The sequence below is a fragment of the Microcebus murinus genome, chromosome 22 (genome assembly GCF_040939455.1).
Source record: "Microcebus murinus isolate Inina chromosome 22, M.murinus_Inina_mat1.0, whole genome shotgun sequence".
In the NCBI taxonomy this organism is placed as follows: domain Eukaryota; kingdom Metazoa; phylum Chordata; class Mammalia; order Primates; family Cheirogaleidae; genus Microcebus; species Microcebus murinus.
In genome coordinates this window covers 4491184-4516874 of record NC_134125.1, presented here as the reverse complement: position 1 = coordinate 4516874, position 25691 = coordinate 4491184, and the positions used below count along the sequence as shown (strand labels likewise).

The following is a 25691-nucleotide window of genomic DNA, read 5'->3' as shown; positions in this document are numbered from 1 at the left end:
GTCTCCTCCGCTGAAACAGGTGCAGGGGGAGGGAGCAAGAGCGGGGGGACACCAGATGGGGCCCCAGCAGAGAGCACGCGTGGCCTGAGAGGGCACAGGAGGGTCTGGGAAGGGGCCTACCCCACCCCACCCCACCCCACCCCACCCCACCCCACCACGGCTAGTGGAGACCTGGCGGCGGCGGCCACGCCAGCAGAAGGGCGCAGGCCCGGCCTCTCTGGTGACACCAGGCTCCTAAAATAACACCCGAGCAGGAAGGAAGCAGATGACTCAAGCGGCAGAGAGGTCGGGCTGCCACGCACGCCCCCCGCCCGCTCCTGCGCCGGCTGGGCCCCAGAGTGCGGAATGGCTGAGCCTGACGTCCAGTCTGCCTTCCCTGCTCGGCTGACCATGGGACAAGGAGGGACACCGAACAGCCACTGTGGGAGCCGCTGGGCCGCGGCACGGAGCTCACACAAGACCCGGTGGCCCCTCCTGGTGGCCCCTCCCGGTGTACCCCTCCCGGTGTACCCCTCCCAGTGGACCCCTCCCGGTGACCCCTCTTGGTGACCCCTCCCGGTGGACCCCTCACGGTGGACCCCTCCCAGTGGACCCCTCCCGGTGACCCCTCACGGTGACCCCTCACGGTGTACCCCTCACGGTGTACCCCCAGGGACCCGGCTCCCTGCAGGGTGGCAGTGTCTCGCGACAGCTGAAACATGAGCACCAGCCACCATCCAGACCACGTGGCAGGACCATGAAGCAGGTCCACGCGGCAGGTCCACTGCTCAGCTGTTAAAAATCACGCGGCAGGACCACGTGGGGGAACCCCGAAAACACGATGCCGCGCGCAAAAAGCCAGACACAAAAGCCCACCCGCATGCGATGCCACTCGCAGGAAAGGCCCGGAAACAGACAAATCCACACACACAGAAACGCTTCTCTCTAGGACGATGAGAATGTTCTAGAACCAACCGCAACAGCTGCGCACACTGGAACACACTGAACGTTGCTGAGCTGCACACGCCCAGGGGGCGAAGGGCGGGGCCTGCGGTCAAAGCTCAGCGAAGCCGCTGGAACCAGGACGGCGGAGCCCGGCCCAGCCGAGGCTGGAGTCTGGAGTCGGGCAGAGCCGAGTGGGGCGGGGCCGGGGCCTGCCACCTGCCCGGCCCTGCTCCAGCCAGGCCCCAGCAGACGGACAGGCTTCTCGCTGCAGGAGCTCCGGGCAGCTCCGCCCTCCCAGCTGCTCAGCCCGGGCCCCCAACCCCGCAAAGGCCCACAGAGCAGGCGCTGTGGCGTCACCGCGTCACCGATGACAACTGCGGTCGGGAGGCAAGCCCCTTCCAGAGGCCGCCGGGCGAGCCGAGTGTCCAGCGAGGCCCCATGGCGCGGGGCTGTCTCTGGACCCGGCAGCACCCACACACACCCGACCCCACGGGCACGGGGACCCCACCCCGCCGCACACACGGGCTGGCCATGCCCGCCACGCTGCCCGCCACGCCACGTAAGGCACCGTGGCCCCCAGCTCAGCGGGGGGCCGACGGGTGCCGGGCATGCAGGGGCTCCAGCCGGCGCTCGGGGGCCGCCCACCCCAGCCCGGGGGCTCCAGGGGGCCCGGGTTCCGCCTCCCGGCCCTGCCGCGACACAAGGTCTTCCCACAGCGCAGTGGGACTGGCCGCGGTGACACTGGCCGCGGTGACAGCCCCACCAGCGCAGCAGACGCTGCACCTGACGCCGCAGGAAAAGCAACCCAGCAGCTCCTCGCTGCCACCGGGGGGCGGGAGGTGCTATTAACACTCCCACTTCGCAGGCAAGGAAACAGAAGCACAGAGAGGTTAAGAGACCTGCCTGGGTCACACAGCCGTCAAGCAGCAGCCCCAGGAGTGGAACCGGGTCCTCTGGCCCGGGGGCCCGGCTGCACGCTGAGCTCGACCTGCTGGACAGCGGGCATGCTCCTCCTGCACGCATCGCTCCGGCCCTTATCGGGAGGTGCACTTCCTGCCTCCTCCCACGACAGCCACCGGGCAGCGCCTGGCAAGAGGCAACTTCCTCCTCCTGCCACACAGGCCCACCTGCGCCCGCCCACCTGCGCGCGCCCGCCCCCACCGCCCCGCTCACCAGCTCCACCTGGGGCCCCAGGCCTTCCAGAATGCGGTGTGCGGCCTCGGCCTTCTTCTGCAGCGCCAGAGAGGACGGAGAGACGGGAAACACAAAACAGAAAAACAGAACAGATTATAAGATTATAAATAGAGCTTCCCGGGACGCGGGCACCTGCCCAGCCCAGCACGCCCCCGGGGCGCGGGGGCCGACTCCCCAAGGCCCCCCAGGCTGGGAAAAAGCCACAGAGGGGCCCATACCCCCGCCAAGGCCACGGTGAGCCCACCAGGTGTCGATTCTAGCCGAGTCCCCCGCGCCTGGCTGCCCCAGGGCGGGCAGAGCGGCCACACTGCCAGGCCCACATGCCTCTGCGCCCTGGAAGCCGGCCGGGAGTGGCTGCGCTGTCTACAGTTACCCTGAGCTGGTCAGCCAGCGGGGGAGGGGGAGGGGGAGGAGGGGGGAGGGCGAGGAGGGGGAGGGGGAGGGGAGGCAGGCGCTCAGAGACACCCTTTCTAGGATTCCTGCGTTTCACAATCATGTGATTATTGCTGGGCTGCCCAGGGCCTCCCGCCTCCCCCCAGCACAACCAAGGACTTATTAGGGAAACGGGAACATGTGGCAGGAAGGGCCTGTGGCCGCCAGCTCCACGGCCGGACCTCAGGCCCCCGCTCGGGGCTCCCCGTGAAGGCAGACATTGTGCCCCGGCCAGACCGGCCACCCCCGCCTGGGACCACCAGGGCCTGCTCAGGGGAGGCCTGGAAGGCAGCCGGGGCCAGCCGGGTGTCGGGGTGGGGGTTGGGGGCAGGCGGGCCGAGCCTGGGGGGATGGAGCCCACAGCGGGGGCCCAACTGCGCCCAGCCCTCCTGGGAGGGCCCGCGCACGGGGAGCCCAGTGCTCGGCAGGGCCCCTACTCGTGGGGAACCCGGCCCCAAACCCAGACGTGCGGGAGGGTGACCAGAGCTTGGGCAGTGGTGCTGCCCGCAGGCCGAGGCGGCTCCTTCTCCAGGAGCCCCGCCAGGCCGAGGCTCGTGGGTGGGCTCAAGCTGGCACCTAGACCCACCTCCGCCTGGAGCTGGCCCGGCCCACCCGAGGGCGGAGCGTGCTCGTGCCCGCATGCAGAGGCGGCACGAGCCTCGAGGCGTGGCTGGGGCCGGACGTCAGGGGCAAACGATTACTACAGTGGTTAGCATTCTACGGAGCACCTACTATGCGCCGAGCACCGGGCACACCGCACATGTCATTAGAATTTAAACGACAGGTAAGCATGAGGGAAGACAGATAGGAGTGCCCCCATTTCACAAAGGGGAAACCGAGGCACAGAAACCTGCGTCAGGGACAAGCCCCCTCATGCCCTGCAAGCTCCGGGAAGGGAGAAGGCCAAGGGCCTCCTGGGCCTGGGACCAGCATGTCCCCCGCAGGGGCGGGCACCCCCAGAGTGACCGCAGAGCACCCCTGAAGCAGCACCACGCCCACCCTGGGGCGCTGAAGACGGGAGAACCCCCAAACCAGGCCGAGTGGGGGACCGGGTATGGGGCAGTGGGCACAGGACAGCCGCCCCACATTTCCTGAGCACGGGGAGACATGGAAGGAATGAGCCCCAGCCCGCCTGCGGTGGACCCCATGCCCAGGCAGCAGGCCGAGCGCGGTGTCGGCACACCGGCGCGCTCAGGCAGAGAAAGGTACGCGAGACTGCGGGAGGAGGCACAGAGCAGGGCACGAGTCACCGCCCTGGAAACGTAACAGGAGGGATATTTGAGCAGGGTGTCGAGGGGTGAATAGGAGTTGGTGTGTCTCATGAGGCCCATCTGGATGGAGGTGAGACGCCGCACAGAGGGGCAGGGCTGCCGCAGCCGGGCCACTGGAAACTGCCGCATCACACGGCCGGGTCTCGGATCTGGGCCCGCGGCCCACGCTGGGGTCTCCAGATGTGTGTCCTGCCTGTGAGCCTGGGCGGGGGCCCTCGGGGGCGGGGCCAGCGACGCGAGGGTGGAGCAGGCCCGGGCGGGGGCGGGGCCAGCGACGGCGAGGGTGGAGCAGGCCCGGGCGGGGGCGGGGCCGCATGGGGGGCGGGGCCAGCGACGCGAGGGTGGAGCAGGCCCGGGCGGGGGCGGGGCCGCATGGGGGCGGGGCCAGCGACGGCGAGGGTGGAGCAGGCCCGGGCGGGGGCGGGGGCGGGGCCAGCGACGGCGAGGGTGGAGCAGGCCCAGGCGGCGGGGCGCAGGCCGAGCCCGTTTCTGCGCGCAGAGCGGCCGCTCCCAGCTGCCCCGGGGGCCGGAGGGCAACGTCCTGGACGGCGCCCGCGAGCAGCTGGCCGCACCGGTGGCGGCCGAGGTCCGCACCCCGGCGGGTTTGCACGCGGGCGCGGGCGGCAGCTGGGCCAGGGCGTCCCCGTGCGCAGCGCCGGTCGGGCAGGAGTGCCCTCCAGCCGGGGCGGCCTCGGCCTCCGCCCGGAGTGTCCCAGCCAGCCTCACGGGGACATGGTGGCCCGTCCTCGGGCGCTCCCCTGCGCGGCCGGCTCTTTGCACGGGGCGGCCGCACCGGGAGTCCCGTCTCCAACAACTCCAGAACCGGGCGCCTGCGCCCCAGGAGGAGAGCCGGGAGGACCGTCCCGACCGCAGGGAGCCCCGTCCTCGACCCTCTGGGGCCTCCCCCGCCCCGCGCCCAGCCTGCCCGCTTGGGCCCCTCACAGCGGGGCGGGCGGTGACCTGCCTGTCAGCAGCCCCTAGGTGCCGGGGGCAGGTCCCGCCTTTCCCGTCACATCTGCCCTGCATCTGCGGGGCAGCGCTGCCCTACCCCACCCCCTGCAAGCTGCTCCCCTGCTCGGCCTCAGTCCCCCCAGCTGCGGAATGGCCACGCTCGCCCAGGATACCGAGCCCCCAGCACTCGCAAGCAGGTCCTGCAGGGACAGAGGCGGGCCTCGTACCCGGCCTGCACCGGAAGTCTCCCTCGCCTCCTCGTGGCCGGCTCCTCGCCACCCCGAGAACCCAATCCCGGCTCCGCGTCCAGGGCTCGCCCCTCACTAGCCCTCAGCCTCCCCGTCCCTCACTGCCCCCACATACCGAAAGCCTTTGCACCTGCTGTTCCCCCGCCTCGATGCTGTTCCCTGCATCTTCGCACGCTCCTGCTCGTCCCTCCTTCCTAGCTCAGGACTCAGCCTCCCCTCCACTGGGAGGCCTCCCTGACCCCCAGGAGGGCGGCCCAGCACCCTCCACCCCTGTGCCCCTGCCTGGCCGTGCTCGCAGAGCACACTGGGTCAGGAGTGGGGGCTGGGTCCCACCATCGCCGTGCGGACGCCTGGGACAGCACCTGGCACGGCACGGGCGCTTGGTGACCGTCTCTGCGGCCAGAAACGGGGGGGCGGGCTCCCTGGAGCAAGGTGTTCACGCCCAGCACGCGCCCACCCAGGGCCAGTCCCCTCCCCACGCTGCTGCAGGCTGGCCCAGCGCCTCTCCCCAGCCCGCCGCTGAGGCTGCGGCCACCGACCCCAGGCACACCCATCCCATAGAGGCGGGGCGGGGCGGGGCCTCCCTGCTCTCTGGGCCACAACCAGACCACTGCGCTCGGAGGCTGCTCCCGGGCACCATCACTGCCCATGCGCAGGAGAAACTGAGGCTCGGGGAGGATGCCTGGGCGGGAGGTGCCAGCCCACAAGCTCCAAAGACCCACCCGGTACCTCCTCCCACCCGTGTCTCCACGGTTACTGTCTGCAGGTCTCCACCCCTCAGGGGTCACTGCTGCCCCTGTGGGCCGGCCCTGCCATGCGGCGCCCACGCGTCTCCCGTGGGCACCAGGCCGGCCTGCAGAGCGCCGGCACGCACCTGCTGGGGCTGAGCCCGCCGCACTGGGATGAGCAGGACGGCTCGTGGCGCTGCAGCCCAGGGGGGCTTCGGGCAGGCAGACCCACAGGCTGGGAGGTCGGAGGTCAAGGAGACCCAGGCCCCACCGGCCGCCTCAAGACCCCTCGTGCTCTGGGCGTCAGGGAGCTGGGTCTCTGCTGACCACGGGTGGGGACGGGGCCGGAGCCCCAGGCCTGACCCTGTGGGGGATCGGGGGGCAGAGAGAAGCCACAGCCCGAGCACCCCCCCAGGACAACCTGATACTCGGCTCCCGAGCAGGGGCTGCGCTCGCCCGCAGCGTGCACCTGCCGTAGGGGACGCATGGGCCACCGGGCACAGGCATGCCTCACTCACGCCGAGGCGCCCCCTGCAGGGACCCGGGTCCTGCAGCCGGGAGCTGGGCGAGGATTCAGGCCCTTAGTGCCCTGGACTCCGGGGCTCCGACGGCCGAGTGGCTGGGGCGGGGGGCCGGGCTGGCACAGGACAGCGCTCTGCCAGGCGCCTCCTGTCTGAGTGGCCGGGTCTCACCTCGCCGTGCACACTGGGTCCCCACCGCACCACGCACAGACACTTCACTTTGAAGATGCTTAAAATCTAGGACGAGAGGCCGGGCGCTGTGGCTCACGCCTGTAATCCTAGCTCTTGGGAGGCCGAGGCGGGCGGATTGCTCAAGGTCAGGAGTTCGAAACCAGCCTGAGCAAGAGCGAGACCCCGTCTCTACTATAAATAGAAAGAAATTAATTGGCCAACTGATATATATATAAAAAAAAAAAATTAGCCGGGCATGGTGGCGCATGCCTGTAGTCCCAGCTACCCGGGAGGCTGAGGCAGAAGGATCACTCGAGCCCAGGAGTTTGAGGTTGCTGTGAGCTAGGCTGACGCCACGGCACTCACTCTAGCCTGGGCAACAAAGCGAGACTCTGTCTCAAAAAAAAAAAAAAAAAAAAAAAAAAAATCTAGGACGAGTGCTTCGGTCTAATGCCCTGATCTTCTTGTCACTTGGCGCCGCGGCCGCTGCTGCCACTGTTCCTGCCTCCTCGCGCCCTCGTCGACTTCACCAGAAACCTGTGCCCGCCAGACCCACATTTTCCAAACCTAGCTCAAGGCCGCCTCCTCCATGAAGCCCACGTTGGTTGCTGCATCTTCACGGAGTCCCCCTGCCCTGAAAGCCTGCGGTCCCAGCACCCCGCCCCGCAGGAATGGCCCCTTATTTAGACATAGCCCCCAGGGCTGCCCGCCTGTCTGTTTCGCCCAAACTCCAAGCGTGAGCCTGCTCCGGCCCAAGGCGGCTTCGCAGCCCGTGTTTGCCCCCTTGGAGATCCAGGGAGACCGCAGGCCCCTCCCCGGGTCTTTGCCTGCGCCCTGAGCCTCCCGCAAATGCCACCGTGGCCCACCCACCGCCTCCAAGGAGCCTCCCACCCCCAGCCCGCTTCCAGGTCGTGATCTGCCCTCCTGCACCAGCTGTGCCCGCCGCCACCTGCGCGCACCTGCCGCGTGGGCCGCTGGGGAGGGAAAGCTGTGCTCAGCGCGGAGGCTGCGCGCTGGAATGGCTAATGAGCCGCCGCCTGCCCCGCGGGGGCTGCTCACCCCGCCTCGCCAGCAGCCTGCGGGGAAGGCAGGCGGATTAAAATTTAATCCTGCCCGTCTGTCCCTCCGCGGGGCGGCTCCTGCCCGAGGCGGCCTAGGGGCCTCCAGCCCGCCAGGCCGCTGCGTCTGAGGCTCCGCCCGGGCGCTAGCCCCACCGGCCCCCACCCCTGAAGCAGAGGCCTCTTCCAAGGGGAAGATCAGGCCCTTACGCACCACCCCCACCCCTCCTGCCGTCCGCACATTTGCACGAGAGATTTAACGAGCGCCTACTGTGTGCCCTACTGTGTGCCCGCACTGGCCTAGGTGGGGGGACGGAGCCAGGAGTTTCCAGGGGATGGAGATTTTATTCCCTGCCTGCCGGAGCTCCTGTTCACCACAAACAGAGCAAGCAAGTACGAATCACCGCCCAGGAGAACAAGGTCTAAGAAGACAACGGAGGCCAGGAGGCGGGAAACAGGTGTAGAAGGGTTTTCAGGAATAAATGGTCGGTCAAATCAGGCCTGGCGTCCGAGCACAGAGCTGACAGCAGGGACAGAACATGCCATGCAGGGAAAGGAGCTGCAGGCAGAGGCTAAGGGCCTCCTCCCCTGGCCTCCACAGCTGCTGGAGAGAACCACACCTGTTCTCCGCCAGGAGCTCTGCCCGTGCCTCCTCCACCACAGGCTCTTAAGTCCCGGCCTCCAAGCTCACTTGCTGTGCAATCTCAGGCAGGTCACCCTCCCTCTCTGAGCCTTGGTTCCTTGGCGAGCAAGATGGGGAGAGTAATAGCACCTACTTCACACAGATCTGGAGAGGACTGAGTAAGGTCACACAGAACGTAAACAACAGCAAGAAGAAACGAACGACAGCTGAGACGATGACCACACAGTGGCACCAGCGAGCACTTCCTCGGAGCCAGGCGGCGTCCTCGTCGGCACAGCCACCGTGCCAGGCAGACGCTGTCGTTGCTGTCGCTTTGCAGCCAGGAACACGAGCGCAGGCAGGTGTGAGTGAAACGCCCAGCGTCACACAGCCAGGGAGTGGGAGAGACGGGACTCAGCCCAGGCTGTCTGGCTGGAGCACGTGTGGCCCTTGGCTCTGCGATCAGCGTGACTGTTACTAGTGCTGCTTGGGGCAGGGGGCCGGGGCGTGGGAGCGTGACCCCAAACGCGGTTCCCAGGCCCTCGCTCTGCCTCCTATCGCTGCTTCTAGAGGCGGAGGTGTAGCCCAGCCGGTCGCGCTGGCCGTTCCCTGCCCGGAGCCACCGCAGGCACCGCCGCCCTCCGAGGCCCCAGAGCAGCCGTCCTGCGGGGACACCAGAAGCCTCCCCACCCCCACCCCACATCCGAGCACTGATGCGGCACAGGAAGACCCCACGCCGCACACGAGAGGGCGGGGAAGGGGGCTGGGCCCGGGCAGGAGGGGACCAGAGGGGCCGAGGCAGGGAGGGCAGGTTCCCCAGCTGTCCCACGTCACTGCGCAACCTCGGGCAACGACCAGGCCCACTCTGGGCCTCGGTTTCCCCATCCATAAGATAGAGGAGGGGACCCAACATCCGCAGGTCCCAAGGACATTTGGGAAAGGTCAACCGTAAATCACGAAAGCCCAGCCTGCAGTGGCTTCACTGGGATGACGGGGAGCTCACCCCCTGGCCAGACACCAGCTTCCACCGTGGGGCGGCACAGGCCCCTGGGGTCCAGCCCTGGAAACCCTGGGTGCCCAAAAGGCCCTTGTGTGGCCCAGCATCGGTGGAGGCCAGCACTGAAGAGCCAGGCCCCTCTGACAGCCCGCCGGTTCCAATCCCACGTCGGCCACCTCCTAGCTATGTGACTCGGGACAGTGACAACCTCTCTGGGCCTCCGTTTCCCCACACGTAAAATAGAAACAGCCGCTGCCCCGCCCGCCCAGGCCCGCCGCGCAGGGCCAGCTGCTGCCCGCGCACACTGCGTCTTCGGCGCAGGGGCTCCTCCCCGGCGGCTCAAGGAGCGGCTGTCCCTCCCCGTCGGCTGGCCGCTGCCGCGCTAGAGGCCACGCCTGCGTCTTCCCGCCACGGCCCCCAGGCGGGCCACGGCGACCGGCCGAGCACCCAGGCGGGGTTCCCAGGGCTACCCTCCCCCACCCGCCCACACTTGGGTCCCTGCTGGGGGGAAACTGAGGCGGGGACATGGAGGCCTGGGGGAGGGAGCCTCGCGGTGCCCCCTAAGTTGCATCCGGCATCCAGCGCGGGGGAGGGGACGGTGGCGGGGGGAGGGGACCGTGGTGCGGGGGAGGGGACCGTGGCGCGGGGGAGGAGACGGTGGCGCAGGGGGAGGGGACCGTGGCTCAGGGGAGGGGACCGTGGCACGGGGGAGGGGACGGTGGCGCAGGGGGAGGGGACCGTGGCGCAGGGGAGGGGACAGTGGCGCGGGGGAGGGGACCGTGGCGCGGGGGAGGGGACGGTGGCGCGGGGGAGGGGACCGTGGCGTGGGAGTGGCCGGCCGGCGGGGCGCGTGGGCGGGGCGGGACGTACCCGGTTCTCGTCGTAGATGATCTGCACCAGGCTGCGGTGCTTGGACTCGATGGGCGGCGGCGACACCGGCTTCTCGGGCTCGGGCGGCTTGGCGGCCTCCTCCTCCAGCTGTTGCTGCGGGAAGGGCAGAGCGGTGAGCGCGGGCGGAAGGGGACGCGGCCCGCGGCAGGGCGGCCCCCCGCGGCCCGGGCTGCCGGCCGCGCACAGGAAGTCAGGCCGCTAACCATTTCCTCTGAGTCACCCCCGGGGACGCCGAGCCCTGAGGGGCGGCAGCCCACGAGCTCTGGAGCCGGGTTCGAATCCTGCCCCGGGGGAGGGGTGGCATCCCCGCTGGGGGGAGGGGGAGTGTCAGTGAGCAGCTCGAGCCCGCTGGGCCTCAGTTTCCTCGTCTGTAAAATGGGGCCAATCCCTGTGCCCCCTCGACCGCGCTGTGGAACACGACTTCTCCTGCTTACTTGCTGTGCGCCCTGAGAAGTTACTGAACTTCTCTGAGCCTCACTTCCCTCATCTGGAAAACGGGCATCACGAACGCCACGACAGAGAGGCGGTGCAGAGCGCACAGCGCACACGCAACGAGAAGAGCCACCACTGCCAAGGCGCCAGCCTCGCCTGTCCCGCGGCCGCGCGCCGCGCCCCTCCTCCAGACGCCCCGCCCCTCCTCCAGACGCCCCGCCCCTCCTCCAGACGCCCCGCCCCTCCTCCAGACGCCCCGTAAAGGGGATCCCGCCGCGCCTTCTGCTCTGCACCAAGCAGGGGAGCGCAGGGGAGCGCAGGGGAGCGGGGATCCAGAGAGCTTAAGACGCACAAGGCCACACAGGAGGCCGATGCCCCACAGTGCAGCGCGGCGTGGCGAGTGACACGAGAGCAGGCCACGCTCTCCTCACCACGTCCACACGGCCGCGCCTGACCTCGCGGCCGACCCCCGCACCCTAAAGGGCAGCCAAGAAGTCAGCCTAGAAAGAGCCAGAAAAATCCAGACCCCAGGGACGGCCGGCTGAGCAGAGCTGCCTCGGCCCACAGTGCCCCCTGGTGGCAGCTTCAAGAAGGGCATTGAACCGCCCCGACAGCGCGAGTCACAGGGAAGCAAGAACCGGAAGTGCTGGGCCAGGGCGGGGCGGGGCCGGCGCGGTCCAGCGGGCGGCCTTCCCGGAGACGGGAGAGACACGCTGCCCCAGACGCAGAGACCCGGCCAGGGCGGCAACCCGACTCCGCCGGGCCTGGGCCTGTCCCCCCGCCCCTGCTCCGACCCTCAGCGTCGTCCTTGGTGAAACCTGGGTGCAGGGCCTGCTTCCGTCCCCCCATGCCCGCCCGCCCCTCAGTCGTCCTTGGTGAGACCCGGGTGCAGGGCCTGCCCCCATCCCCCCATGCCCGCCCGCCCCTCAGTCGTCCTTGGTGAGACCCGGGTGCAGGGCCTGCTTCCGTCCCCCCATGCCCGCCCGCCCCTCAGTCGTCCTTGGTAAGACCCGGGTGCAGGGCCTGCTCCCGTCTTCCCATGCCCGCCCGCCCCTCAGTCGTCCTTGGTGTAACCCAGGGTGCAGGGCCTGCTCCCGTCCCCCCACCGCGCCCCTCAGTCGTCCTTGGTGAGACCCGGGTGCAGGGCCTGCTCCCGTCTTCCCATGCCCGCCCGCCCCTCAGCGTCGTCCTTGGTGAAACCCAGGGTGCAGGGCCTGCCCCCGTCCCCCCACCGCGCCCCTCAGTCGTCCTTGGTGAGACCCGGGGTGCAGGGCCTGCCCCCGCCCCTCAGTCGTCCTTGGTGAGACCCGGGTGCAGGGCCTGCTCCCATCTTCCCATGCCCGCCCGCCCCTCAGTCGTCCTTGGTGTAACCCAGGGTGCAGGGCCTGCTCCCGTCCCCCCACCGCGCCCCTCAGTCGTCCTTGGTGTAACCCTCCTTGGTGTAACCCGGGTGCAGGGCCTGCCCCCGCCCCTCAGTCGTCCTTGGTGAGACCCGGGGTGCAGGGCCTGCTCCCGTCCCCCCACCGCGCCCCTCAGTCGTCCTTGGTGAGACCCGGGTGCAGGGCCTGCTCCCGTCCCCCCATGCCCGCCCGCCCCTCAGTCGTCCTTGGTGAGACCCGGGTGCAGGGCCTGCTCCCGTCCCCCCACCGCGCCCCTCAGTCGTCCTTGGTGAGACCCGGGTGCAGGGCCTGCTCCCGTCCCCCCATGCCCGCCCGCCCCTCAGTCGTCCTTGGTGAGACCCGGGTGCAGGGCCTGCTCCCGTCCCCCCACCGCGCCCCTCAGTCGTCCTTGGTGAGACCCGGGTGCAGGGCCTGCTCCCGTCCCCCCATGCCCGCCCGCCCCTCAGTCGTCCTTGGTGAGACCCGGGTGCAGGGCCTGCTCCCGTCCCCCCACCGCGCCCCTCAGTCGTCCTTGGTGAGACCCGGGGTGCAGGGCCTGCCCCCGCCCCTCAGTCGTCCTTGGTGAGACCCGGGTGCAGGGCCTGCCCCCGCCCCTCAGTCGTCCTTGGTGAGACCCGGGTGCAGGGCCTGCTCCCGTCCCCCCACCGCGCCCCTCAGTCGTCCTTGGTGAGACCCGGGTGCAGGGCCTGCTCCCGTCCCCCCATGCCCGCCCGCCCCTCAGTCGTCCTTGGTGAGACCCGGGTGCAGGGCCTGCTCCCGTCCCCCCACCGCGCCCCTCAGTCGTCCTTGGTGAGACCCGGGGTGCAGGGCCTGCCCCCGCCCCTCAGTCGTCCTTGGTGAGACCCGGGTGCAGGGCCTGCCCCCGCCCCTCAGTCGTCCTTGGTGAGACCCGGGTGCAGGGCCTGCTCCCGTCCCCCCACCGCGCCCCTCAGTCGTCCTTGGTGAGACCCGGGTGCAGGGCCTGCTCCCGTCCCCCCACCGCGCCCCTCAGTCGTCCTTGGTGAGACCCGGGTGCAGGGCCTGCCCCCGCCCCTCAGTCGTCCTTGGTGAGACCCGGGTGCAGGGCCTGCTCCCGTCCCCCCATGCCCGCCCGCCCCTCAGTCGTCCTTGGTGTAACCCGGGGTGCAGGGCCTGCTCCCGTCCCCCCATGCCCGCCCCTCAGTCGTCCTTGGTAAGACCCGGGTGCAGGGCCTGCCCCCGCCCCTCAGTCGTCCTTGGTGAGACCCGGGTGCAGGGCCTGCTTCCGTCCCCCCATGCCCGCCCGCCCCTCAGTCGTCCTTGGTGAGACCCGGGTGCAGGGCCTGCCCCCGCCCCTCAGTCGTCCTTGGTGAGACCCGGGTGCAGGGCCTGCTTCCGTCCCCCCATGCCCGCCCGCCCCTCAGTCGTCCTTGGTGAGACCCGGGTGCAGGGCCTGCCCGCAAGGCGGCGCGGGGGTGGAAGGCGGCAGGGGACCGCGCTGTGCAGCAGGGCCTGGCCGGCGTGCGGTCTCATCTCTGACGCAAACCAAGACCGCCGCGAGCTTCCACTGCACACCCACCAGGGCAGCGCGCGTCAGAAACATTTTTTTTGAAAAAAAAGTTGAAGGAAACGCGTCTTCGAGGACGTGGAGAGACTGGCGCCCTCTGACCTGCCGGCAGGAATGCCGAGCGGCGCGGCCGCGGCGGGAAACGGCCCGGACGCCCCTCAGTAAGTTAGACCTGGAGCCGGCGTCCGCCCGGCGCTGCCGGGGTCGCCGGACCGAAGGGCGGGGCCGCCCGGCGTCCATCAACACGTGGCCAAACGGCCCTCGGCCCAAGGACCGAGACGCCTGCGACCCGGCGGACCGGGAAACACGGCGCCGCGCGCGGGAGGCAGGCGCGGAAGGACAAAGACCGTGCCATGCCATCTGTGGAAAACGCCGGAAAAGGCCGACCGCAGAGGCAGAGGGCAGCCCGGTGGGGGGAGGGGCTTCCTCTTGGGGTCGCCATGACACCCGGGAACTAGGGAAAGGTGACGGCCACACGGAACCGTGCGTGTGCTCAGGGCCGCCGGATCGCACACCTTAAAACGATCATGCTTGGGAATTTTACTTCTAAAAAAACCCGCAAAAAGTGGAATTTAGGGTAAAAAAACAAAAAAAATAAAAACCTGACTATGGAGGGCTGCTCTGAGCACCTGGCTTCCGGCCGCAGCCGCGAACGTGTGCACGTGACCTGCAGGGGCGGCCCCGCCCGAAGCCGGGGCGGAGGCCCTAACGGAGCGGTCCCCCGCCCTGGAAACGCCCCCGACCCCGCGGGCCGCCGGCTGCAGACCCTCGGCCACCGCGTGCAAACTCGATCAGCTAGAACGAACTGGAACTTCCGGTCCTCGGTCACAGCACGCACGCTGCAGACACTCCAAGGCACACGCGGTGGCGGAGGACACGGTCACCGCCGCCCCGCGGAAAGCTCCGGCGGATGGCGCTGCACGTGCGACACTCTCGAGCGACTGACGTAAAGGGCGTACAGACGAGCCGGGCCCGCCGAGCCGGGCCCGCCGGGGAATCGGGGAGCGCCTGGCTGCGGCGCCGGCGCCATCTTCCCGACGCCATGGCGCCCCGCCCCGGCCCGCCCACCTGCTTCTTCTTGAGCTTGGAGATCTGCTGCTCCACCATGGTGATCTCGCGGTCCACGCGGTCCATGTTCTGGATCAGCTCCTCCTTGGACAGCCGCGGCGGCACCAGCTCCAGCTCGGCGTCCGCGTGCGGGGGGCTGGGGGGCGACACGGGCTCCAGCTTGCCCGCCAGGCCGCGGTCCTGCGCGGGGACAAGGGCGGGTCAGGGCCGGGGGCGCCCCGCCGGTGACCCCCCACACACCCCGTTTCCAGCCCCGGCTTCAGCCCAGCACGCCACACGCCGGCCGCACCCGCCCCGCCTTTGCCCTCGAGGGTCCCTTGCCAGGTGCGCCCGGCCCACCGTCCACCCGACAGCTCAGAGGCCCCCGTCCTTCCATGCGGTCCCAACGCGCCTCCTGGGTGAACGCGCGTCTCTGCCTCCACGCACCCCATTGCGTCCCCCGCCAGCCCGGGGCGAGCCTGGGTGCCGCCAAGGCGTCGTGGAGCTCAGGGCCAGCGAGCAAGACCCGGAGCCTTGCAGCCAGCGCGCGTCGTGGGAAACACGCGTGTGCACGCACGCATACACGCACATGTGCACAGAGAAACCACCAGAATGGGGTTCTCCGGCGCTGAGAAGTTGAAAGGGGTTATCGGGCAGCCGGGAAGGAAGGGGTGTGTTTGCTGTCTTCTCTTTATTCGCCAGTATTTTTCTGACTTTCCTTCCCTGAGGGAGACTCTCCGTGTGGTAAGCTGTTTTGGAACACGCAAAGGGACCCTGCCCAGCACCCAGGCTGCCGCGGCCCTCCGGGGATACCCAGGCCAAAACCAACCCAGTCCTCGCTGTGCCACCCTGGGCTCAAACGCCAGCCCCTCTGCCACCCCAGCACCGTGAGCTCCCTGCCTCAGTTTCCCCATCTGCACAACGCAAAGACTAGCAGTTCACACCTCCCAGGTGCTGGACGCCTGAAGGAGCCGGTGTGTGCAGGGAGCCCCGCAGAGCCTGGCGCACTGCAAGCGCTCACTGAGTGCCGCCTGGCATGGCCCCACCCCAAACCCGCCCGGCCTGGCAGCGCGGGCGGAAGCCACCCCCGCCCCTGCCACCCTCCGGGCCAAGCCGGCAGCTGCTGGCAGACCCGGCCGGAGCAGCGCCAGGCCCCCCCTGCCCCCACGGCAGCTGCACCCGGAGGACACAGGACACATTCTTCCCCGGACAACTGCAGCCCCAGGCCACCAAGCGCCCCTCCCGACCTCGGGACTGGCAAAGGCCGCGTCATCTTCTGTTCACCCCCCTCCCCCGCCCCCGGGGTCCTCCCGCCCGCGACCCCAGCAAGGCCCCCAGGCCTTGGGATCCCGCCAGGCTTGCCTCCGGCCTGTCACCATCTGGGACGTGGGGACTCGCCCCCCTGACACACACACACACAGAAAAGGGCTCTGGTCCTCCTCAGGGACGCCCTGGATCAAACTGGGGACTCCTATGGCTCGGTGTGCCCCGGGCCCCAGCATGGCCCTCTAAGCGGGTCACGGCTCCATCCCCGCTGGACAGACGGGGAAACTGAGACCCTGGGCCTGCAGGGCTCTGAGCCAGAGGCCGGCACACATTTCTGTGAAGGCCCAGGTGGTGAAAGGATGCCCGGGCTTTGAGGACCAGGAGGGCCATCCTGCCACCCCGCTCAGGGCGGAGAGCGCGTCACACACAAGCGTGGCTGGTGCCAATAAAACTTTATTCACAGAAGCAGGCTGGGGGCCAGATCTGAAGTCTGCCCTGCTCTGAGCAATTGGCAAGCCTCTGTTCATGTCACCGTCACAGCCACCACGGGAAGGGGGAATATTGTTTTCTCCATGTCCCAGAGGAGGAAACTGAGGCCCAAGGCCACCCAGCCACAGAGTGACGGCCCCTTGGCTTGGAGGGGGGAGTGGCAGGGGCGTCCCCAGCAAAAACAGGGTCCCAGCCACACACCTGTTCACTCCACGGCACCGAGCGGCCAAGCAGAGAGCTAAACAGGGTCCAAGACGCCCCGAAATTAGAGGCAGATCTGCATTAAGGAAAGTCCCCTCGAAAAACACTCCGGCGTGCGCATGAGCGTCAGCGGGGGCAGGGCCCCACTGCTCCCCGGCAGGAGGGCAGGCCGTGGGCCCGACCCCACACGGGCAAACACAAGCAGCTCATGCACCCCCTGGCCTCGGGGCAAGTCACCCCCTCTGCGCACAGTGCCTGATGCCACTTCTGTGCCAGATGACATCAGACTCACCTCCCAGCGCCACCAGCCGAGGTCCGCCTCCCCTCCCCCAACCCGGTGTCCCCAGACTTGTCTGGTCTCCCCCTGCAGCCTCAATCATTTCTCAGTGTTCTTGAGACAAAAGTTAGCAGCAAGACCGGGCGCTGTGGCTCACGCCCATCATCCTAGCACTCTGGGAGGCTGAGGCAGGAGGATCGCTTGAGCCCAGGAGTTAGAGACTGCAGTGAGCTGTCATGACACCACTGCACTCCAGCCCGGGCAGCAGAGTGAGAACCTGCCTCAAAAAACGGGAGATCACAGAGCAGGAACAGGGATGTGGGCGGAGGGCTCTGGGGCCAGGCCACCCCGAAGCGGTGACAGCGAACTCTTCATCCAAACCGGAATCAATCTCAAAAGCGACATGAAGGAAAAGCAGGTTTCCACCCCAAGGCCAGGGCAGGAAAGCATAAGCCAGCACACCCGACCCCCACAGGCAGCCAGGCAGCAGCCGGGGCCACTGTCCCATCGGATGGCCTCAGCGTCCAACTTCAAGCCAACGCTGACAAGTTCACAACGCCAAATTAAACACAGAGAGGCAGCTAAGGCCCCCGGACCCCCTGGCCTCCCCCGTCCGAGCTCCGAGAAGGGGCAAGGCCCCGCGTCACACCCTGACAGTCTACCCCTATTCTGGCCACAGCGACAGGTTCCAGGATGGGCACAGCCCACTCGAGGGTAAGGAGAAAAGCAGTTTGCAGCTGGAAATGCGGGGAGAAAGGAGGAGAGCTCTCTCTTTTTCCTTGAACCTGGAAGGAGGAAGGCCTGTGGTCACCGGTCACCTTCTATTAACATACCAAGACCACGTGAAAGCTGGCAGAGCCAAGAGATGCAAAGAGACGGGGTTCTGGTGACATTATGTCACCTGGATCAAGCTGTACCTGAAGCCAACCAACCCTGGACTTTAGTGACACGAGCCAGGATCCATGCTTGAGTTTAACAGGGTGGTGTCTGTCCCTTTCAGCCAACAGAGCTCCAGGAGCCCCAAGGGACTTGCAGGTGCTGCGTGTGACAATCCTCAAGTCTCGCAAAACAAAAGTCTGGGCAACTCCTAAAGGAGTTTCTGATGCCACAGGGCTCCAGAAGCTTAAAGGCAGGAAAGAATTATAAAAGCAGCGCATTTTTATATGAAAAAGGAACACAGCGGGGTGGAGGGAATACACAAAACCCGCCGAATTCCTGTCTCACGCACGCAGCTGAGTCCCAGGCGACCTGCACGCTCCTGACAGTTTCCTTGCTCAGACTTCCCACACCCATCACAGCCTGAAGCATCACAGCAGTCCCCGCAGCCCGGCCCCACCCCCACGGCCCGGGAGGGAGGGACACGCAGAGACGGAGACGAGAGATGACAGAGACAGAGAGACAGACACAGAGACCAAGAGGGACACCCAGAGACAGAGACGAGAGATGACAGAGACAGACAGACACAGAGACCGAGAGATGACAGACAGAGAGACATACACACAGGTCAAAAGGAACACAGAGACGAGAGATGACAGAGACAGAGAGATGACAGACAGACATACACAGAGACCAAAAGGAACACACAGAGACAGACAGAAAGATGACAGAGACAGAGACAGAGAGACATAGAGACAGAGACAGACACAGAGAGATGACAGAGACAGAGAGACATAAAGAGACAGACACAGAGACAGAGAGATGACAGAGAGATAGACATAGAGACCAAGAGGGACATGCAGAGACAGACAGATGACAAAGACAGAGAGATGCACAGAGACAGAGACAGACACAGAGACAGAGATGACAGAGACAGACACACAGAGACAGAGACTGAGAGATGGCAGAGACCGAGAGACACAGAGACGGACGCAGAGAGCGCGAGGGTGTGCAGGCAGGCAGAGAGGGAGCCCCAGAAGGACAGGGAGGCGGGCCAGGCAGAGGGCGTCAGGGAGCACCGTGAGGACAGAGACCTGCTGAAGAGCCAGGGGCGCGGGCCCAGCCCTGCCGCAGACGCCGCCGCGGGGCTGCAGGGCACCCCGGCCCCCGCCCTCTGGGCAGAGCTGGCCTGAGCGTCTGGGGCCAGCCCTGGGAGGCGCGGAGCTCCGGGCAGGGCCACAGATCCAGAGTGGGTGTCGCTCGCCGGCCCAGCACCTGGCTCACGTGAGCGCCACTTGGCGCTCGCTGCTGTCACCTTTACTGCCGCCGTGTGAATGCCTCCTCCACGCTAGCCTCCCGGGAAGGGACCCGCCTCAGCCCGAAGTCACAGCCCCCAGGCCCACCCGGGGCCGTCAGGCAGAGAGGAGGACCCAGAGGCCCGAGTGGGCCACTTCCCTCCCCTCCCCTGGCCGGCTCCCAGTGCCCGCCCCTCCCCCACTGGCACTGCAGTAAGATGACCCAGGCCGGCTCCTCCCCAGGGGGTGGCCGTGCAGGAACCTGTGTGTGTCCCTAGTCCTGCAGGAGCCGAGGGAACCGCCCCACACCGCGGGGGGAAGGCCGCATCCACCGCGGGCCAGCGGGCCTGGCACCAGGCCGGCCTGGCCACGGTCCCCACCCCAGCCGGGACTGCAGATACAGTTTCTGAGGCAGCTGGGTGACCACAGGGAACCGAAGCCACCGCCTGCAGTTCCGCCACCGGCCCCACGGTCAACGTGCTCTGCGTAAAACGGAGACAAGACAAGCTCCCAGCCTTGACCATCCTGAGGTTTACCGGAATAGGAAACCTAACAGAAGCAAACCATAGGCGCTTAATCTCTGCACATTCTCCCCCCACCACCAGTTTCAGCACCACCTCCTGCTCTAAAGAGGAGGGATGGGCCGGGCGCGGAGGCTCATGCCTGTAATCCTAGCGCTCTGGGAGGCCGAGGCCGGAGGATCGCTCAAGGTCAGGAGTTGGAACCCCTGCTGCCCCCGTCCGCCCAGGGGAGGGTGAACGTGCCAGTAACAGACCCCCCCCCCCCCCCCGCCTGCCTCCTGCGGACAGCAGAGCACAGCAGCCACTGGGTGAAGACCTGGCCCATCCTGCCCGAGCAGGATGCAGTCTGCACCCCTGCAAGCCAGGGGTCCCAATCCTGGGGAGCAGGTGGATTCCTGTCCTGGCTGGGCTCAGTCTTCCCACCCAGGAAACTGGGTACACAGCTGTCTTGTGGGGAGAATTCAGGTGCTTTGGGGTTCGCCAGCCAGGTGGCACGCCAATGCTGGTTGAGGTCAGGGCAGCCTTGGGGTTGCCAGGACCCGGGGGCGGCCAGGTGGCTGAAGACCCTTGACGTGGGGCCGCTGTGAGCCCCCACCCCAGGCGCACGGGGAGGAAGGACGTGTCCCCCCGCACCCCCATCCCCCTCCCCCCGCTGCCGACCTGGACTGTCCAAATCTGTTTGTCGTTAAACCTGAGAATGGCCACAAACAACAACACAACAGTAACCAGAAAATAGGAGTAAACTCAAAGGGCCCTCCAGGCACGGGGGGTGGGGCCGGCCCCAGAGGCTGGACACGCGGGTGGGGGGTCCTCTCCAGCCAAAAACCGGCACCCGGGCACCCCCTCCCCGGCTGGGAGCTCCCACACAGCCAACATGGCCGCACCCACGGGACCCAGGGCTTGGACTAGAGTGCGGGGGGGCAGCAGGGCTGAGCCAGGCGGTCCCAGCACCCCGAGGGCAGCGCTCTGCCGGCCGCATCTGCCCCTCTCCCCTCCCCACCCCAACCACCAGGGCCACATGCCACCTCCCGCCTCAGGGCCTTGGCACTTGCCATTCCTGCCACCTGGAACACCTGGCTCGGTTCTTCCCACCTCGGCACCTCCAGAGAGACGCCTGGTCCCTGGCCCTGCTCCCGCCACAGGCCCCGTGCCGGGTCCCCCCTCCCAGCCTGTCCCCTCCCTGCACGCCGCCCACCCACCCGCCTGCGAGCAGCAGGACAAAGCCCGCGGAGTGGCCCCGGCTGGGCGCCCGGCCTTACCTTGGTGAGGTCCTCGGACCCGCCGGGCTGGCCCGCGGCCAGCAGCGGGGACGGCCGCAGCAGGGGGTCCGGCAGCAGCTCCAGCCGGGGCCGCTTGCTCTCAATGAACTCCATCTCCGCCTTGCCCAGCTCGGGCAGGTACGCGTGGGGCTCGGCTCGCAGGTGCAGCTCCTGGGACCTGCGGGAGGTGAGGCACGGCGTCACGTGGGAGAGCGGGGCCCCGAGATCTACTGCGTGCCCAAGACCTACTGCGCACCCCCAAGGCCTACTATGCGCCCTGCGCTGTACAGGCTGTGAGGAAGGCACGGGCAGCCGCCCCCCATCCCAGGCCACTGCCTGCATGGCCTTCCTTCAAGCCACATTCACAGTGACCACGTTTATGTGCGTGGACGCCAGAGGACCCGAAGTGACGGCATCGTCCCCGCCTGGAGCCGGCTAGACGCGCAGGACCCCCAGCCCCCACCCCAGACCCGCCGCACCGACTCCCACCCCGCCTGCCGGTCACCCCCCCTGCCCGAGCCACACACCACGGAGGCCACGGAAGGTCCATGCTGGCGGTCCGGGGCCGTGTGGCCCTTCCCCACTCGCCCCTACCCTTGCCCCGAGTCACGGCCGCACCGGGTCAAGGGCAAAGTCCCCTCGTTGACCCCAGCCCCGGCAGCCCCTGCGCGGCCTGGACGGGGAGGCGCGCGCCCTCACCGTTCATTCCCCGGCTGGAACTCGGACAGCAGGGACGGCCGCCGCCTCTGGGGCTGGATGATGGAGCCGGGCGACAGGTGGGCGGCGTAGTCGCGGGGGTGGTGCTGGTACTCGAGCAGCCCGACGTCCTGTGGAGGGACAGGGGAGCAGGTGAGCACAGGCGGGCGGCGGCCGGACAGCCACGCACAGAGGGGCAGGGCCACGCGCCCCCAAGGGACCCTCCGGGTGTAGTCTGGCCAGAGGCCACTCCCGGCCGAGCCAAGGAGGAAGAGTCGCAGAGGCTGCTAGGCGGGCACTCGGCGGGCCCTGTCCTTCCCACGCACACACACGCACGCACACACACGGGCCCCGGGACCCGCGACCACACCCACTTTCCAGATGAGACAACAGAGCCCGGACCATCTGCCTGCAAACCGCCCCACCCACTGCATGCACCTGCTGCGGAGGGAGGGGCGGGCGGAGGGGAGAAGGCTGCCCCCCCCACCCTCCCACCGCGCTGGTGACACGGGCAGGAGCCTCGGAGTGCAAGCCAGGACCTGCACACGTGCGCCCAGAGGACAGGGCGGGCGGGGGGTGTGCTGTTTGCAAAAACAGGACTGTGTTAGCAGGTGAAACTGGACAAATGCCCAGCCTAGCCGCCCCTCGGAGTGGAAGTGATCGAGGCTGATCGAAGTGTCCACGCGAGAGGGGCCGCAGGCGTCACTTGCCGGGGAGGGGGCGACACAAGCGCCGCCCGTCTGGACTCTTTACAACGAGTTGCCCCCCCAGGAGCCGCCACCGGCCCTGCGCCATACGCGTGGGGCATGCGTCAAAGCAAGAGGCTGAGTCTCAGGTGACACCCCCTTCTTCAATAAAATGCCCTGTTTTGAAAGACGCCGTCCTTGACTGACCACGTGGGCCGGGAGCCTCTGGGCCGCCCTCCCGGCTGGGCCTGGGCAGCAGCAGGAATCCGCCCTCCACGGCGGCCTGGGGAGAGACCCCAGCCTCGGGGGCCCTCTCGGTCACTTCCCACCTAGGGACCCTGTCTCCACTGCCTTGGGGGCCGGCCGCCCCGCCCCCGCCCAGCGCCGTCCCGCCGCGGGCCGCCGCGCTGTCTAGCCAACGTCAGGAGGACTCTCCCGCTAACACGTTATCCGCTGTTGTCAAGGGAAAAAGTCAACATTAACAAATTAGCTGTACCCCGCCTGCCAAGGACACCCAGATTTGAAAAGCATTAAAATGTTAAAAAAAAAGGGGAAAAAAAAAAGGCAGTAACAAGCCACTCAAACAAGAAAACCAGCCAGGCTTCACTCACGTGCCAGGCCCAATCGATTAGTTCTGCCTGCCTGGGCCGCTCAGCCAGACCGTGTGTGGCAGTCGGTTAGTGATGCCTGACAGGGCGAGGGCTGGGAGCGGTGGGGCTGCGGGAGACTCGTTTCTTCTTGGCACCTTTTCTCCGTTTCCCCAATTTTCTATCAAAGTCTAGTTGTTCTTTTGTTGCCCAGCTTTTTTTTTGTTAAGCAGGAGCGCCCACTAACACGTTAGAGGGACAGCAGGAGGCTGGAACGCAACTGTTGGGCCCCTACGCGACAAGCACACAGAGCCCAAGCCCAGAGGCCAGGCAGGACGTGCCCTGGAATCCGAGGGGCCCCGCAGCCTCGGGAGCTGGGGAGGCCGAGGAAAGGACGCCGGGGCGGCCCGGTGCAGAGGCAAGCAGCTGCCGGGCCTCAGGCTGGGCTGATGCTCTGGCTTGGTCCTCAAGCCCTCCGCGCCTCAGTTTCCTCCCGCCCCCATCTTTGACTTGGGTGCCTGGCCCAGATGGAGTGAGGTCCCCACACCTCCCACCATTAATGTCCCTGAGCTCTCTGAGGGACGTCCCCAAGGCTGAGGGCGGCTTGCAGGGGCGGAGAGGGCTGGGCTCCCCTCGCCTCCCACGGTGTCTGGCAGGAGAGGCCAGGTGCTCACACGTGGGGGGGAGGGGAGGGGAGGGAGACAGGAGGAGGGGGAGGGGAGGAGGGATGGGGAGGGGGAGGGGAGAGGAAGAGGAGGAGGAGGAGGAGGGGCCTCCTCACGTCCAGTGCTAGCTCCGGACCCTGGGATGTCTGAGGAAGGGGCTGGGAGGAGGGGTTTGTGGGGTGCTCCTCTCCGGCACCCCCGGATGGATGGAGATCCTCCCCGCAGAAGGGGGCAAGGAGACATCTGGGGGTGCCTGAGACAAGCAAAGGAAGGTTTCTCGCTGAGCAGCCAGGGGGGCGAACGGGGTAAGCCCGGGACTCTGAGGGCCCCGTGGCAAGCACCTGGAGACATGGTATGCAGTAGGTGCCCAATAAGTGCCAACAGAGCAAAACAGAGGCCCATCCTCCCGGCCAAGCCACGCAGCAAGGGGTGAGGCGGGAGGTGGGCTCCGCAGGGGTGCAGCTCAGGAGACCGGGCCTACGTGGTGGCCACGCTGTGGCCACCTGCGCCCCAGGCTGGGTCTCCGCCCACCCATGCTGGACCCGTGAACAGAGCCACGCCCTGGACCCCACACACCCGCAGTCAGGGACTCAGAGGCGTCTCAGGGGCTGGCCGTGGATCGCGGGCACCTGGCCACAGGGCATGAACTCCAGGCCACGGGGGTGGAGGGAGCAGGGCGAGACCTACGGCCCCAGGGGGCCAACCCAGTCCCACAGCAGGGAGGATGCAGGGGTGGGACTGGGCTGCGAGGAAGGTGTATACAGCAGGCGCTCCATGTTTGCATGTCAACGCCACTGCCGATTAAGAGCGAGGCCGAGCCCCAGCTCCACCTTACCGGCCTTCAAATGGAAACAAAGAGCCCGCCCCAGCCGCCCCAGGGCCAGGGCCCCGTGGGGGCACCCCACTGCCCGGGGCTGGAGCCGGCGCCACGCCAGCCTGGAACAGGGTGGGGACCCGTGGGACTGCAGAAGGGCCCCAAAGGTGGCCCCAGACACACACATGCCCTTACCGTGTGGGGCCGGGCGATCTGCACCGGGTAGGAAATGCCGTGTGGCGGGTAGCGGGGCTCGGTGGTCCTCCACGTCTGAGCAACGGGCTGCGTGGATCCCGACATGGCGGTGGGGGTCCGGGGCTCCCTCTTAACGGCCACCGAGGATCAGGAGCGAGTCCCGGTCATCTGCTCGCGGGCTGCCCCGCCGCAGGCACCTGTGAGCAAACCAGGAGAGAAAACCAGGAGATCAGCAGGGCTGCGCTTGACTCGCACGGGGCCCCCGGCCACTCCCGGGCCCCCGAGGACCAGTGAGCTTCGGGGTCTGCGCGACCCTCCCCCACGCACCGCCACCGAGGCCCCCACCTGGCAGGCACAAGGCCCCACTCCGCACGGCCCCCCAAGCCAGACGGCTCCCCCACCCCACCTCGCTCTGCGGCCCGTGGCCCGAGTCACTGGGACCACGTTCTCCGAAGGCCTCCGGCAGCCCAGCCCTGTGGCTGCAGCCGGTCCCTCGAGGCCGGGCGGCGGGCGAGGCTCACACAGCGCCCCGGCAGCAGCCAGGGTCAGCTCGGACAGACCGCGGGCCACAGCGCGACCTGTGACTGCAGCCGGCGTGGTGGCGCCGTGCCGTGGGACAGGAGCTGGGAGGGGATAGGACAGGGAAGCCCGGGGCCACGCCGGGAAGGGCCCAGGCAGCAGGAGAGCCCCAGCCCTGCACCCCGGGCGGGGCAGACGGACGCACCCTTCCACGGGAGGAGACCCACCTGCGCCCAGCCACTCTACAGAGGGGGAAACTGAGGCCCAGAGGGAAGGCAGACATTGGGTTAAGGAGCAAGGAGCCCCTCGTCCGATGCTGCCAAGAAGCCCGTGGGAGCCCCCACAACCCTTCCCCTCTCCGCAGCTGCCGCCCCACTCCGGGGCCACAGCAGCCATAGTCCCCAGACGGAGGCCTCCCGCACCCCACCGCCGCCCCCCCCCCCAGAGGCTGCATCCACCAGGCCCGCCACCCGCAAACCCCCAGCCCCCGCGCTCCACACACCCCAGAGCCAAGGGCCGTCCACGGAGGCGCCATCCGACAGGGCCAGGGCTGCCCCCCACTCGGTCGGGGAAGGGGAGGGAGGATGCAACCCAGCCCCCGAGGCTTCACCCTGACGACCCCCACCCCCACCCTGAACTGGTAACTTCCTTCTCCAAGCAGGTGGGCGCCCTGGAGACCTGCCCATCCTTGGTGTCATGTGCAGGCATGTCGGGAGGGCCCAGCAAGGTCGGGAGGGCCAGAGGAACCAGCGTGGACTTGACTTTCCTTTCAGGAACCTCCGCAATGGTCATGTGACCCGGGGCCTAGCCAGTAAGATTCCTGTACCACCACCCCTGTCAGTGATTGGTTCATGGATGAGCATGTGACCCAATCGGAGCCAGTGAGAATTGGCCTTGAGACTTTGGCTAGAAGGACCAGGAACATGGGGCTCC

General features: G+C 68.0%; 1 protein-coding gene across 19 annotated transcripts in view; it reads right to left on the bottom strand.

Moving 5' to 3' along the window:
- The window catches only part of NCOR2 (nuclear receptor corepressor 2), a 170758-nt gene that overhangs the window by 94229 nt on the left and 50838 nt on the right, over positions 1-25691 (bottom strand). For 18 of the 19 annotated variants that reach the window (XM_075996444.1, XM_075996449.1, XM_075996443.1 and 15 more), the window contains exons 2-7: positions 24240-24436; positions 21296-21423; positions 20597-20774; positions 14434-14613; positions 9988-10101; positions 2098-2154 (exon numbers count right to left, since the gene is read on the bottom strand). In XM_075996444.1, the coding sequence (XP_075852559.1) occupies positions 2098-2154; positions 9988-10101; positions 14434-14613; positions 20597-20774; positions 21296-21423; positions 24240-24344 (762 nt within the window). In that variant the 5' untranslated portion in view covers positions 24345-24436. The remainder of the gene's footprint in view (positions 1-2097; positions 2155-9987; positions 10102-14433; positions 14614-20596; positions 20775-21295; positions 21424-24239; positions 24437-25691) is intronic. The other variant, XM_075996448.1, reaches the window with a different exon arrangement.